General features: G+C 34.2%; 1 protein-coding gene across 5 annotated transcripts in view; it reads right to left on the reverse strand.

Annotated features, from left to right (window-relative positions):
• Positions 1-4,020: 4,020 nt before the first annotated feature.
• heph (polypyrimidine tract-binding protein 1 heph) overlaps positions 4,021-15,813 on the reverse strand; it is a 261,216-nt gene continuing 249,423 nt past the window's right edge. For all 5 annotated transcript variants that reach the window (XM_089100422.1, XM_089100420.1, XM_089100425.1 and 2 more), the window contains 3 exons: positions 10,400-10,477; positions 8,912-8,975; positions 4,021-6,949 (listed from right to left, as the gene is read on the reverse strand). In XM_089100422.1, the coding sequence (XP_088956548.1) occupies positions 6,881-6,949; positions 8,912-8,975; positions 10,400-10,477 (211 nt within the window). In that variant the 3' untranslated portion in view covers positions 4,021-6,880. The remainder of the gene's footprint in view (positions 6,950-8,911; positions 8,976-10,399; positions 10,478-15,813) is intronic.

The raw sequence follows: 15,813 nt of genomic DNA on the forward strand, positions 1-15,813 counted from the left end.
TGAATTCATAAATCTAAGTCTCAGCTATCGAATAATGCCAAAATTGTCATCTTTAGTCGAAAATTGAAGACAGTACGCGGTTTATTTAAAAACGGTCAAAAATATGCATAGTGAGCATAAACCTTAAGCTTGTAAAGTAGTACTTGTATGCACAAACATTCAACATTTTTTATTTAAATTTATATCCTAAATGATTTTATCGGTAGTGAACACAAGGTGATTTGTGGCACTCAAGAAGTGAGGCAAAAGTATAACAACTACTGCTACTACGACTACTAACAAAGTAGAACAGAGTGATTTTTTTTTGTATCACTGTAGATCAATTCTTTTTTTATAGCACACACTGCATTGAAATTAAGCAACCTAATCACCAAATAAGTATTTTAAGAAGGTATACAAGTTGAAAAGGAAAAGGCTAGGGGTTTTCCGGGCTTCATCAATTGGTCAAGCACAGTTAAGGGTAACATTTTACGCACATAACTCAAACCTATAAAAAACACATACAAAGCGCACTTCATGCTTCAAAACTCACAAAATGTTGCTCCTATTATTGTGAAGCGCTTTACAGACATAACACTAAATCAACAAAAACGATAAAGCTTTTCCTTACCAGTAAAAGATGACAAGTTCATCACCCAATAACTAACCTTACACTCCTATAGCTAGCCTCATCCTAGATGGAAAAACTAAAGGAACACATGAAATTCTAAATTGATCATATTGTAGCTCAGCTCTCACATGTGCATATGCTCCATTAGTCTCATTTTCCTTCCCATTATCTTTGGCTACACAAATTTGATGTAATTAATTCACATGACCCAACAAAGGTTTTACCTGGCAAACTTTAAAGACTTTTTTCTGAATGAAAAGTGAATGGCCCTTTTGTTGTTTACTGTAAAGGACACGGATTTTCCTCCTCTTCCCTTTAAAACATATTCTTCTTCTACTTATGAACAGCTCCATCATTCATTTTTATCAGTCGAATCAGGTGTCTTGTTGAGTTTCTTGATTTTTATTTCCAATAGGGATTGTATTTTCTTTTCGACAGAACTTATGCATTTTACCATTTGTACAATAAAAATCAGCTATATTTTGATAAAATAGCTGACTAACGAGGGAAAATTTGTCTCATCATTGTTCGGATTAATATTTGGCTACATTTCATTTTTAGGAGAATTGCTCATATTTTTCATCTTTTTTTTTATATAATTAAAACCTTTTGTTAGATGATGTAATACCAAGTCCTGAACAAGAACTAATACGTCTTTTCGTTTTCGCGCTCTAAAGCTTATTTTAGGTTTTCAGCCTAAAGCTAAAAAATGCGAGATTATTTTGAGGTGTTATGCCCTAATAAGAAGTTTACGATTTGATCCCTTTAGCAAATTCTCACAGCAGTGGGCAAGTCGATATTAGCTTCAGAAAACGCTATTTAGTTCTACTTAAAAAAAAAGCACCAGAAAACCGGAACGTTGGTACTTGGCGCAGCACCTTATCTCAAATCGTAGTTGTACTCCTGAAAAGTTCATAATATTTATTTGACTAATGATATTTACAACAGTCATTCCTTATTTCTAGTTATTTATTTTTTTTCTTGAGAACTATCATTGATGAATATCTTTTCAATTAAGTTCATCGAAGCTTTCTTATTGAAAAGTAACTCACCATAGAAAGGTTGAAGACGAAGGCGAATAATTTAAAACTATCGCATACAAAATCAAAACAATTAAAGGTTTTTGTTTTGTTAAGTGATTTTCACATCTTTGGTAATTTTCTATAGATTATTTTGCCAAAGGAGCATCTTTATACATAGCGTTTTAGTGATTTTACAAAAATTATCTCTGTAGCCTTTACTCTTAGGAGACACAAAGGAATAGAAAAAAGAAGAAGCCAACTATTTTAATTAGTAATATTACACGAAGCATAAATTATAAACACAGAGGAAATTATACAAAGCCACGAAAGGAATGAAGAATGTACAGCCAAAGAGAGAAATAATTAGGAGGAAAGAGAAACTCAAATTAATACTGTGGATCTTAAAACTTTTCTACTTTTTAATTTATAAACAAATAATATATTCTGTAAATTTAACATGAAAACTATACATCTTAGCATCAATAAAAAAAAAAATACTGCTTAGCACACTGACAATTCGCCCCTACCTCACCCAAATGGAAAACTTTGAAAGTTAGTAACTTGGAAAACTATCATTTCAAGGAACTCGAACCAAAACAATAATAAGCAGAGGCTGACCGAGTCCGAGCTGTGACCAATGAATATGCTTATGTTATTTCGGCACAACTTATTTTTAGGACCAAAAGAGACCGATCGTAGTTCAGCTGTAAAAAACGACAATTCCATGGTATTGTTTAACATTTCTTTTACAATGTTTAAACCTCTAAAAGGTTCAATGATTTAAATAAAAAAAAATATATATAGTTAACTGTATAATATATATATATAGTTAGACCACTCTGGCTATGCACGATGAATGAAAAACGAAGAAGAATAATTGAAACAAAAAGATAAAACAACAACAAGGTTAATTTTCAGCAACTGAATGCGAGCTTTACTGGCTGAAATTTAATCTCGTTGTTGTTTTGTCAATTTTCCTTTTTCATTAAAAAAGAAATGTATGCACTGGGTGGATTTAAGAAGACTGAATGAGGCCTGGAAAACTAAACGTCCAAACTTGGGGCTCTAAAATTACAATGAGTATCGAAGCAATCCGCATTATCAGTTAAGATTTTTTAATACAGCTTCAAACTTATTGCATTATGTGTAATAGTCTTCTGTTAAAGAAAAAAAAAAAAAAAAAAGACTGGATGAATTTTAACACTTAAACTTTTATATTCAATAAAAGTATGAAATTTCTATTCCCTATCCTATCATTTTGGCAATGAGAAAGTAGAAATCAAATCAAGAACTGAGGAATTAGAATAAGAACTGGAGTTAACCTCTCCTAGTTCTTACCAGCCATGTAATTAATCGAGGCATATGTTTTGCTCATAGTCGTATGCAGGGAACTATAAGCTTTTTATGCAGGGAACTATATAAGGAACTATAAGCTCCTTAAACTCCTGGGTCCGAGCCCTGACTGATTTTTTCTTCATATGAGAAGGCTCTTGATAATCAAAACTTAAAAGAGAGAGCATAAGAACTGAAATTTCTCAAATTATGTTCATATTTTGTATTACTTAATCTCCGCTGAATTGAGAATTAATTTTTAAGACCCCGGCAAAAAGCATTTAACTAATTTGCCTTATGGGGAAATTTGTATTAACTACTTATCTCAATTAAGGCAATCCTTTGGCAAAGTAATAATTCTCTAAATAATGTTGAGCTTTTTGTTTAATATTCGTATAACTAATTGGTAATAAACTAGTTCCTTCTTCCCTGAGCAGAACATGGGCTAATGAGCATTAAGACTTGGTTGACTGACCCCATCGGCTTCTCTCGTTGTTTAACATTCAAATTTATATTCAACATTCCCTTATTTAAGTTCTCATCTCTACAATTTTTCCCTGATATGTCGAAGTTTGAGTAAAATTTTGGTTAAAGGAAATCTACCGAAAGACGATTTTATTCGTGGCACCCCGGAATCCCACAAATTGTTGCAAGTGGCGATGGGGAACGTACCAACAACACAAAACTACTTAAGAGGGTAGGACATGAGTTTGCAAGTTTTTATTTGTCAGAAGTATCCTTTTAGCTTTGAGCATTATGTATGATTAAATTTTGGGCGTTTTCAACTATTTGATCTTTTGGGGAAGAGGGTTAATGCCCAGAAAAAGGGCTAATTTCTGCTGCAAAAATTATTTAGACTTGTAATTTACAAGTCTAAATAATTTTGAGTAGCAGAATAGACGAAAGCCGATAAAAGGAGAAGACACTGTATCAGTGCAAAAACAAAACAAATATAAATTTCTTCGGTAAATTTGTACATTAATTTGATATATAAACGTTCGCCGGGTAGTTTGCAAAACTTAGTTTTTTTGTTGTTGTTTTTTTTTTTTTTTTGGGGGGGGGGGGGGGGAATCGAAGTAAGTTGGTCAATTATAATGATAATTCAAATACAGAACAAAAGGCACAAAATGTTCTAAATTTGACACTGATATGTTGCTACATAAAAGACCCAATTATGGTCCCATATGGTCTAGTATCAAACCTTTTATTTCCGTGAACACACTCTTACGACAAACCTTACAAATATTACAAAGTCACTCGAAACAGAATCTCGCTTGAAGAATTGGAAAATAGAGATTTTAATACCGAAATTGTATTTCCTGCGTACCGAAGAACCTATAAATTATCAATGTTCAAAAAACTTGCCTCTGGTTTAAAATAATAAAATAAAAAAAGTTACAATTGAAATTTCAAGTCTCATGTAAATTTATTTCTTTTTTTATACGCCATTCAAAAAACTAAAGTCAATCCACTAGTTCTATAATCCTTTAAATAAAAAACCAAAAGAAATTTAAGCCCACTGAACATTTAATAGTTGTTCCAAAGCCAGAATTCCAATTTCTGGCACAGATCACCAAAAAAGTTATTTCAATTATTATCGATCCATTAACTTTAGTAAGATTTTAATTCAAATTTTTAAGACAACCTAATCTCGAGCTTCAAAACTTATTTCGAGTTTCAAACACTCACGACCTTGCATCTCCTAAACCTTAGTCAGGAATATGAAGCCCATAAGTATGATTATTTTTTTTGTACAGTGACACCACATCGGCGACGCCACGTGCACAATATTTAGCAGTTTTGGTCATAATACTTTTCCCTTATTATTATTTAGATTTAAGAGACCAAACATTTTAGGGATATATCAATTGGTAGCCATCATTACGTTTTTCTCCAGTAGAAAAAGACGAGATTCCAAATTATATTTTGATAAAAAGTTATTTCGAAATGAAGAGATCGTTTTCTTTTTTTTTGTAATATAGAAAGATGTAATTTTGCTGCATAAACTCAATTTTGGAGGTTGAGGCTAACACCATTAAGAGGGGAATGTAGAGTTGGCAAAGTTAATTGTCTTTTAATCAAAGAATATGATTTTTATAAATAATCTAAATCCTAAGGAGGTTAGGGCTACATCCTAAACACCGCTAAGCAACACCTAAATCTCCTTCCCGCTTTGACACTTTTCTCAGCTTTAATTCTGAATATACTAAAAATACTGGCGCTGAAATCATAATAATCTAATACTTTTGTTTTAAATATAGATGTATTACCAAAACAAAGTAAAACACTTTAATCTTACAAGGAACTAAAATCGTATTTTAAATTATATATATTTTGTTGAACATACTGAATGGATATGACTCAAAGTCAGCTCCATGTTAATAAATTAGACAAAGGTAGACAATGAGAGAAAATACAAAATATAGAGGTTGATTTACATGGACTCGACTATAGTCAAAAGAGAAACAGCATGTAAAATAGAACATTTCCAAAGGTTTGGAATTCAGAAGCCTCCTTCAAGGGCCAATCCAGACACATCCTTGAGTCCAAGACTATAAGGCATATTTCATATGTTCACAATTTTACAATATCGAAAAGACAAAGTAGCAAATCTTTTACAAAATCATTCCTTTCCTGGTAATTTCAAAAATAAAAAATAAAATAAAATAGCTTTATTTTTTATTTAGTTTGTTAAATTGTGTCACAAAGCCTCTAACCTGTAGTAAGTATTTATTAGATTCTAAGCATCAGCTTCCACCTCTATATTTAAGGACTTGAATACACCTCTGGAAGTTTACGAAAACAGACGTACTAGAGCTCACAAAAGCACAATAGCGCATCATTTTCGAAAAAATGGTCAGAATTACACTTTAGTTTTTTTTCTGATAATTGTTCGGCCATTCTAACAGTAAGCAAAATTCTTAAATAAACCAAAACAATTTTTGTGACTACATTCTACTTTTATGACATAGTTTTTTCTCATTAATTTTCATTCTCGTTTTCGTCAAGATGTGGAGAAATACATTTTAAAATTACTCTTATATTCATAATCCAATAATACATGTCCTAACAAAGGTTCGGAAAAGCGGGATAAAAGAGTTTGAATATGCTAGGATAACTTAACTTTTTTTTCAGATATACTTGTAGCTCTAATGCTAGAGCGAATGAGAGCGGTGATGTTTATTGAGGCTACACAATCCTTGCCTCCCCTCTTGATCTAAGAACGTAATATTAAGCATAAAATATGTGCCTCAATAAGACCATTTTTTTTTTTGGGGGGGGGGGTGATCAGGGCTTTCACAAAGCCATTATCATATTAACCCAGGATATATTTTGTTTATACATAATAAATATTTTCTCGGGTTGGTTTCTACTAAAAGATAAGATCAATTGGATTCACAAGTACCATCTTAAGCTTAAAAAGATCAAGTCGAGAAAACAAGACCTTTCCGCCGATCATTCTAACAAGAGGCCACTAGACCTACTTAACAAGGGTTTTTTCATTTTGTTCGATCTTGAAAATATGTTCTGTTTACCTCCCCTTCTATGCGACCTTGCATAAGAATGCCGATTCTCATTGACTATAGTTAAGAAATCAGATTGCTTAAATAAAATCAATAATTAAGACCTGAAACAAAAAATTACTTCATTAAAAAAAATTTATACATGACTAAATCTAAACACAGGTAATCAAAAATACCTTCCTCTGAAAACATCTAAAGGTACACAAAAACAATGAAAAAATGCAAAAATATAGTTTCATCTCAGACGAAACGGAGTTCAAGAGACGCACTGATTCAAATTTCATTAATTTTTCTGCCAAATATTTTCGCCGCTTTGTTCGACTCTTTCATTGTTCCTTTTTTTTATCGTCACCAAACGCGATAATTACACAAAATTTGTTTCAGGAGTAGAATTAAATCGTTGATTTAGAAAAGGAAACACGAAGATGACTGGCATCACTCAACTGGAAGTTGTGCATTTTCTACAAGAAAAAACAAAAGAATTAAATATAGAAAAGAAAAATAATCATAATTACAGACTAAAAAGAAAATTACAACACACTAATAGTAAGATCAGACATGTAAGTAAAGAAACTGCACAAATTATAATGTTCGCACATTTGGGATGAAAATATGGGATTTCATATAGGTAAATACGTTTTGGAACTCCACAATGAATCACGGTACTCTTGGATGGCTTACAGAGGCCCTACTATAGCATTTTCTTCGGAATATATTTTCTTCAGGAACCTTTTGGTTTGCATCAAGGCCGTACCCAGGCGGGGGGTTAGGGGGGTTGACCCCCCCCCGAAATGTTTGTCTGACTCGAAAAACGTAACAAAAATGGATATAAACAAATTTTGTATGCGTTTATTAAGTTTTTGTGTCTGCTAACTCCCCCCCCCCCCCCCGAAATTTTTTTCACAGTAAAATCCCCTCCGAAAAAAATACTGGGTACAGCCTAGGTTTGCATGAATCTAAAAGCTTAGCTGAAATAGTTAACAAGACTACTAAAGGCTGATGCTTTTACAAGACAGTTGTAAACTTGCCAAGAAACATACATTATTGTTAATCATTATGGATGCACTTTATATTAAAACAATCATTAGTATTTACTAATACGACCGGTTTTGTTTTAAAAAACAATAACAAGAAAAATTTTGTTTTTAACTTGTAGTTTCTCTGTTACAGACTGAGACCTTTTTACAGGCATACCTGAATTTGAAAAACAGATGGCTTTGATTAAGCATTATGATTTCATTTTTTTTTATTTCATTTTTTTTTTCAGAGTTTCAGGTAAGTGATTAGGCTAATAGGTTCTAAGGGAAGCCTGCATTTAAATTGGGTAAGTTGACGACAACTAGAACAACACAAATATCCTGAACATTCATTAGGAGAATCAGGAAATGGGTATAACCCTAGAATAAAGCAATATAACATCTAGAAAAGTAGTATAATTTGAAAGAACGAATACTTAGTTAGACCTTCTCCATAATCACTGACATTAGAATTTACTTTTGAGGTTAAAGATTCAATAAAATTAAATTATGCTACAAAAAGAAAAGTCAAACTTTAGACATAAAATTACTTTTAAAACTCAATGGAAAAACACAAGCAAACAGTCGACTTATTAAACGGTCGAGTCTATAGTTTCATTGACTCTGTAGTACGGTTAAGTGTTTTTCCGATCAGTTTTGGAGGGTTCACGAAACATATTTTACCCTTGACTAATAGCAGTCCTGCGTAAATCCACGTAAAAAAGGGAGATCCCGCCCTCCATTCTGAAATATCCTATGATTCCCTATACTTCATCTGCTCTTTCAGGCGATCTTGGTCTTTCCCACACAAAAAAAGAAAAGAAAAAGCCTAAAGTGTACGGCGCCATGGTATTTCAATCTAAGAGCAGACTACAATGTTTTGTCAACAAGCATGCCATCTGTATTCAGGAAAGGTGTTAAGTCTTGTTTGTAAGAGTTTTAGATATGACAGCAGTGAATGCATCCACACACACACTCAAAAAAATATTATATAAAAAATATTCTGCGTAACAAATATTTTGCAGTGTCTAAGACATCACCTTATTCATCACAAAATCACGGCACTAGTGTAAAAAAAAATCCAAATAAATTTGAATTTACGTTCTCAATAGTTCCTTATCTTAAGATAACGGAATTCCAACCTGCGGTGAAACTGGTTAAACTAATTTTGGCTATTTGAATATCAAAATCTAAACCCCAAAGTAGCTTTTCCACAAAAATCTTTACCAAATTACTCAAAAATTGAACACACCCCTACCCTTAACATAAGAAATTTTACAAGTGTTATTTCAAGTACATAAAGAGATCTAAAGTCTTGGCTTTCAAGATATTACATGGTTTACTGGATCCTCACAATATTAGTCAAGTCAAGTCCAAACAAATCATACTGAAAAGAAGACGACTTACAATCAAGGCTACGATCGCCTCATCAACTGAGTCTAACTGAATGAGAGCCATCTTATGATCTTTCCTGGAATAAAAAAGACAGATGTCAATAAAGTATAAAAAGAAAGAGAAAAGACGAATTAACTTCTTAGTTACGGATGTTCTTTGAGTAGTATCTCATAAAGACAGTTTAGACGCCATTGTTTCTACCACATCTTAACAAATTTTGTAATGGCATAAATTTGAATCTACAAAGCACAGGCAGCAGAGTGTGCTTCTTATGCTGATAGTATATGCCGTGTTATCTAAGCAATACCTGCAATTTTCTTTAACTCCAAAAGAAAACTTCAGCCGGATTTTCTGCACAAGTTTCTAAAATTAAGAAGTTCAAAAAGTTCAAATAGGAAGTAAACCTTTCAATAGCAAATAAAATGAAAAAGTATTAGTTTGAAAAATATGTAAATGTATCAAAGGACAACCGTAAATTTGGAAGCACCCCCCCCCCCTTCTCTGGGAAACCAATTATTTATCAAGAGTAGCAAGAGAAGTATCCAGAATACAAGTAAATTAGGTTGGATTTATTACGGGTATAAAAATTAACAAGTCGTCATAAGACACCAGATAAGAAAATTGGAATATGTAGATCAGTAGCATAACCATTTACTTAATCACTTCCAGTTTTATTCACTGTTTTACATTTGGTCGAAGTATTCCATATACTTTAAACAGTAAAAAGCATGCATGTGCCATTAGCTTCTTTAGAACAGGATTTTTCCCATGGCTAAATCCATTTTCATTAAATATATAAACAATGAAGGAAATTTTTTTCACATCCACCGGCAGTCTGAGTAGGTAGAAGGCTTTCAATAAACCTTAAGCTGATTTAAAATTTATCAGTCTGATCTAAAATAAAACCAAAGGTCCACTGTAGAAAAAATTTGTACTTGATAATCAGACCTTTTCTGATCCTAAAAAGCCATAGCTCAAAAATCGCAAGATTCATCCAACAAGAAAACACATGTGAGCTATTATCACATTTTTTTTTTTTTGCGTAAAAATAATTTTTGCGCAGTAGGCCTTTTTCAAATTTAGTTTTTCATACTATTTTTGGTGAAATCACTATCTCCTTAAAATTTCCATTAAAATTGATTAAAGTTATTAAAATAAGAAAAGAGGTTATAGAAAATGACGAGAAAAAAAGTAGACAAAACATAGAGACAGAAAGAGAGAATGAGATTGATAGAAAGAACTGAATAACAGCTCGAAACGTTTTATTTTTTTTAAATTGATTTATTCATTCAAGAATAGTTCTGAACACCATTCGAAAGAATCGACAACTCATGCTGCAGAACTTCGAAAGAGAAGATCTTGCATTCAGAATGGAGCATTAGATTATGACGACAATAAACCTGTTTCAGATGTAAGTTTGTTTACAAAAGCAATGTTTCCCTGATTACTTAAGAAAGAGCAGATGTTTAAAAGTAAGAAAAATAGACAAATAAAACTCACGGAAAGAATTTGAAGGCTTTTACGTCGAAACCAGCTTCAGCAAATGCTGCTTTAATTTCTTCTTCGCCGACTGTCGGTCTATTTTAAGAAAGAAAGATACAATTACAAAATATGATATTTTTATCTAGGGATAAAAATAATGAAATTTTATTTCTCACATCCCGAACATGAACGCTAAATAAACGCTGTTTCAGGTTCAACAACTCCATCTTATTAGTTGCATCAACTGAGGGGTAGGGACCACAAGATCCCCCCACCCACTCCCGTGCCCAAATTTGGAAAATATCACTCTGAGGGACATGGGCGTGGGCAGCATCTTGTTTGGGGGGGGGGGGCAGCCGCTTCTGTGATGGAGGGGGGAGGGATCTTACTAATACTTCCCGAGGTCCTTTGAATATAGGTCTTTAGAAACTCATTCTATATTTTACTAAAACTCGGCCTTTAACATTTTCCATGTTCTACTTTTCCTGCAACAGTATAACATAAGAGGCCCTCTATCCAACTTCTAATTTCCAGAAAATATAAACACCACAAAAGCGATTTGACACAAATGACCTTAATTAATACTTTTACCAAAAATTTCAGATTGGATCAGGTTTTATGGTGATTAACTCTGGAATTTTGTTCAATTTTGTCTGAAAGCCTACGCCTAATTACCAATACTAGAAAACTCGCGTTGTAAACTCGCATTGTATCCTCCTATTATTTGCCTGTTTTTGGCATCTTCCGAGACGTGCCATCTTCACCAGTTTGCTGCTAGTATTTTTTCATCCTGTGGGATAGTGAACTCCCATGTTCGGCCACAATACCCAGGGTAAATTTGGCTTGCCGTACCAAGGTGTTCAACGGAAGGCTATGCCTGTAAGATCTATGCAAATAGCATGTTCAAAGGTCGAAGGCAATCTTGAAACCCAAAACTGTGTTATTTCTGATGTTTTTGAATCCTCTCAGACCAATAGTCAAACTGAAGTTCTTTTTTTTTTCTGTTAAATTTAATTCACAATAGAATGAATAAAAGTAAAGCAGGAGATAAAAGAAAGGTGGCTGTGATCCAGAAGACAATAAAATAGCAGTTTTTTCTGTCTTATTCTACAAGAAGTCAGTTGGATTCTCTGGAAGTACCATGGGTGTCCCTAGAGGAACGCTGCAAGACTACATAAAAAAAAGTTTAGAGGCTGAATATCCCTCTAAAAAGTCTGGACATAATTTCCTTACACCCTGTTACAACCCATGATCAATCTTTACAGAGGAACAAGCAAAAAGACTAAAAACTTACTTGAAAACGATAGCTTATATGCTTTCGACTGTATTCCCCTAGAAGCGTGTAAAATAGCATACACTTATGCCATTATTAAGAGCATAAAAGTACCGGATAACGGAACTGCAAAGGTAGTGGAAACAGTGGAGGAATTACAGGTAAAGATTGGTACCGTGGTTTTATGGATTGACTAAAAACTCTATCAGTAAAAATGCAACTAAATACAAGCCTGTGATAGACAACTGCTTTCAACTCTCAAAGTGTAAGAGCTTTCTTTAACAGCCTGGATTGAGGCCTATATAAACACATGTTCAGACCACAAGACATTGGAAGTTTTGACGAATCAGGTCTGAGAAAATCCACAAGCCTGGTAAAATCATTGCACAGCGAGGCCAGAAGTAAGTAGGGAAGGTCACGTCAGCAGAAAGAGGTCAGTTGACCACGATTTGTGCTGGTGTTAATGTGTTGGGAACACAGTCCCTCCTCTACTTATTTCCCCACAAAAACAGTACCTGGAAATTGTACTCAGGGGAGCTTTACAAGGAACCATCATGATCAGCTCAGAAAATACTTCTGGCTGGATGACTGCCTCTCATTCTTTGCTTTACTTGCAGCATTTTATCGATCAAGTCAAACCCAAAAAATCAACAGGAAAAAAATATGAAAAACTCAGAAGTGCTCACTGACACCCCTATGAAAGAATGCACTACTGCTAGGATAAAAGCTGTATCTGCCAAAAAGCCTTAGTCCTGGAACGGAAGAAAGTCAGACAAGTGAAAAGACTAAAAAAAAGGCGTGTCTCTGGCAACAAGAGTTACAGTTAGAATGACGATTCTGACGTAGATGATCCTGTATACAACAACACTTCAGACCCCAGCATAGACATTGAAGACAAGCCCCCTACCAGCAACTTCTAATTTGACACTGAGAAAGTCAAGGATGGTTATTACATTCTGATTGAGCTGAAGAGCAAGAGACTTTGCGCTAACTGACGAGATGAATAGTGTCTTAAAGACAGAAGTTGAAATAAACTGCCAACACTGACAGGTAAAACACCAAGATTAGTAGAGCGGCTTGCTTTTGGTGTTGATAAGTCAATATATAATTTTAAATTCATACTCTTTATTTTTTTTTAAAACCTAATTTCATTAATTTTTTAGTTTTTTTATTCTGACCATGTTATTTCTTAATTTTATAGCAGAAAAACAAGCTTTAATGTTCCCCTGGTCACTTTTCTTTTTCTTTTGTCCGGTGGCCAAACGTAAGGCAGAGACGACTGAACCAGTGCCGGGATGGCCCAGGTTTGGTACTCTTGACCACTTAGATAGAGAGGCATCCAGGTGGAAAAATGGCGGAGTATTTCTAATTGTCTTTTTCAAGGATGGTATTGAATGAGTTACTTTTGCTTTGACATGATCAGCAACTCCCTATCGCTTGAATCAATTCATGGAGAATTAAACAAGTCAAAATCAGCCAATCGTGGACCAGTCTCCTATCTATATATCGGACCGAAAATCAATATTGAAGATCGAAACGTAAATGTTGATATAGGAAACGATATTTGGAAATTTCTGTTTATTTCCAGCTTTTTTAACCATCTACCAGGTAACATTCAACAAAAATTTCAACATACGAAAAGTTCTCGCTAATATCTATCGTTAATTTGAAGTTCTAGGGGGGGGGGCAGCGGCCCCCCTGCCCCCACCCCCCTTCCCTACGCCCATGCTGGGGGATCTTTTAATAAAAATACCTTTTTAGGTATTTTATTGAGAAAAAAAGGGAAAATTTTGCCCTCTAGATTTGAAAAAGAAACACCACCACCCTCTAAATTTTCGTGAACAAACTTCACTCATCTGAATTTCACCACAAGCGATAAATAACTTCGACAATGTTTATGAAGGAATTGTGATGACATACATGAATCTGTTCAGACACAGCATTTATTCAACAAGAAAGCCAAAAAGAGAAGATACAGTAGTTCAAGGGCTCTTTGTTTATAGAACTGTTCACCTTAACCTATTTAGTCTAAAGAAGTCTTTTTATTAAAGTGTAAAGTTTTCATTTTTTTTTTTTTTTAATTAAAAGGATATGCATTAATTAGCAATAGTTGCTTCACCACTCAACATATCAAAACTGATTAGCAATTTGAATTGTGTTTAACTAAAAAAGGTGAAGTATATTGATGATATATTCGATTTAGAACAGTTACTTCACTTGATCCTTAGTACTTTTTTTTAACGTATCAGTAACTACATGCAATGTACCCTATTCAACCATAGTTAGCCGTGGCAGGGTAATACACTGACAAACAGGGGAAAGGAGGCTTCCTTTATACTGATCCAAAAGTGTTCTTTAACATGGTAAAATGAAACAATAGTCGCTTGCGACTATTAATTGTATGGAAAATGTATACTTTACATTTTGACCTTCCGTTGTAATAACGCTCTGACCCCACCCCCAAATCTTGGACCTGCCGTATGAGGTATGACTTATGTCTACGGTTAGAAGGGAGGTCAATATTGAATTGAATTCACTTAAGTCCCTACTGATCTTTGCTAGTTTAAGAGCTACTTCACTTTGGGCAACTTACTCTGATTCAACCCATACATTCTAGCAACAGAGATGCCAGCCATTAAGCCTAAAAATTATTTAATGAATATCAGTTAAAAATAGACTTTTTCGTTTTATAGAAAGTATTACTGCATCTTTGGGGACTAATCTTCTGAACAAAACTTCGATAAAATTTCCTTTTCTTTTCTATTTTAGTTCGGAAGACCACAGATTCAAAATATCGAAAAGTCATCTATCCCCCCAACATTCACTATTTTGTTTTACAGTATCGCTGCCATGCGATACCTTGCCTATTATTTATTGCGGCCTAATATCTATACACGATACGCCCCTATTCCCCCCTTTTTTTATAGCGTGTAAGATAAACATTTTAGATTTGGAAAAATATGAACAAAAAAGGAAAATCAATATTTTTCAACAATACATTTTCTATCTCTGAAGGTAAAACACAATCATGATGGACTGATTTTTATACAAAAAAAGTAATGCTCGTGTGGGCCTATATAGATACAATTTAATTCGGATGAAAATAGGTTACATGAAAACTACAGGGATAATGACAAAACCACAGTCATTTTAGCATTTCATTGGGGGGGGGGGGTGAGAGGGGAGATATACTAAACAGCCCCATTTTGTGTATGTACCAAGACTATGCTGATTGGACACAAAGTGCAATACTTTGCTCTGAATTTATGCTGCTGGTAAATTTCAAAGGAAAATTGAAAAGACAAAATACCGTTTCAGTTGCTCAAAAATAAGTTCAAAATTAATAATTACTAAATTTGGACAGTCGAGTGGCACGTCTGACATGTCGATCTGAAAGGGTTACATAACAGAAAAAGAAACACAGACATAGCATGATGCCGTTCTATACGAAAATAAATATTAAACACATTGACTATCGGCCCAGTTGTATTAATTAATAATGTATACAAAATCGCTCGATGTTAAACATAGCCATTGCTATGATGGTGATCCATTTTCTCCACTTGACATGTCCATAAGCGCGTTTCACCTTGTGTAACTGCTTGGAGCTCAGTATAAAAACCGTCGTAACTATGTGGATTTTATTACATTAACAAGCCCGATAAGACAGTTTTTGCCACATCCCTCCACTCGTTCAGGTCTTCCATCCTCCAGGTGCAACCCTAGGTCGCTGGCTTTTTGTCACCTTCCTCCGTTCAATCGGAACTTCGACCCTGGCGAATCCGCTCGGGCCTCTGGCTATCACAAGTGCTGCCTGACATCATCACCTTCCGCTCCCTACAGTCGGCAGCTCGAACCTTCAGCCATCGCATGCTTCTGTTCCTCTGCATCCTCGGTTGCCTTTTTTGCCTTCTTTTTATTTCTTCCGGCCCTTCTATCGCTTTTCTTTTCCTATTAGCCTTTTTCGGGGCTGTACTACAATATAACTTTCTTTTGACCAATGTGGTCAATGCCGTTATTCCTAGTTATAAAGACCACGATACAAAGTATTTTCCGTTTTGTTGTTAACCGCATATTAGATCCAGAAAAATTAAGATTAATCGGATAAATAAACTTTATGACGCTGAGACAAACTCTATTTTACTTCATTCCTAACTCG

This window comes from Artemia sp. Qi Xiang Cuo, chromosome 14 (genome assembly GCF_049724085.1).
Source record: "Artemia sp. Qi Xiang Cuo chromosome 14, ASM4972408v1, whole genome shotgun sequence".
Taxonomy (NCBI): Eukaryota; Metazoa; Arthropoda; class Branchiopoda; order Anostraca; family Artemiidae; genus Artemia; species Artemia sp. Qi Xiang Cuo.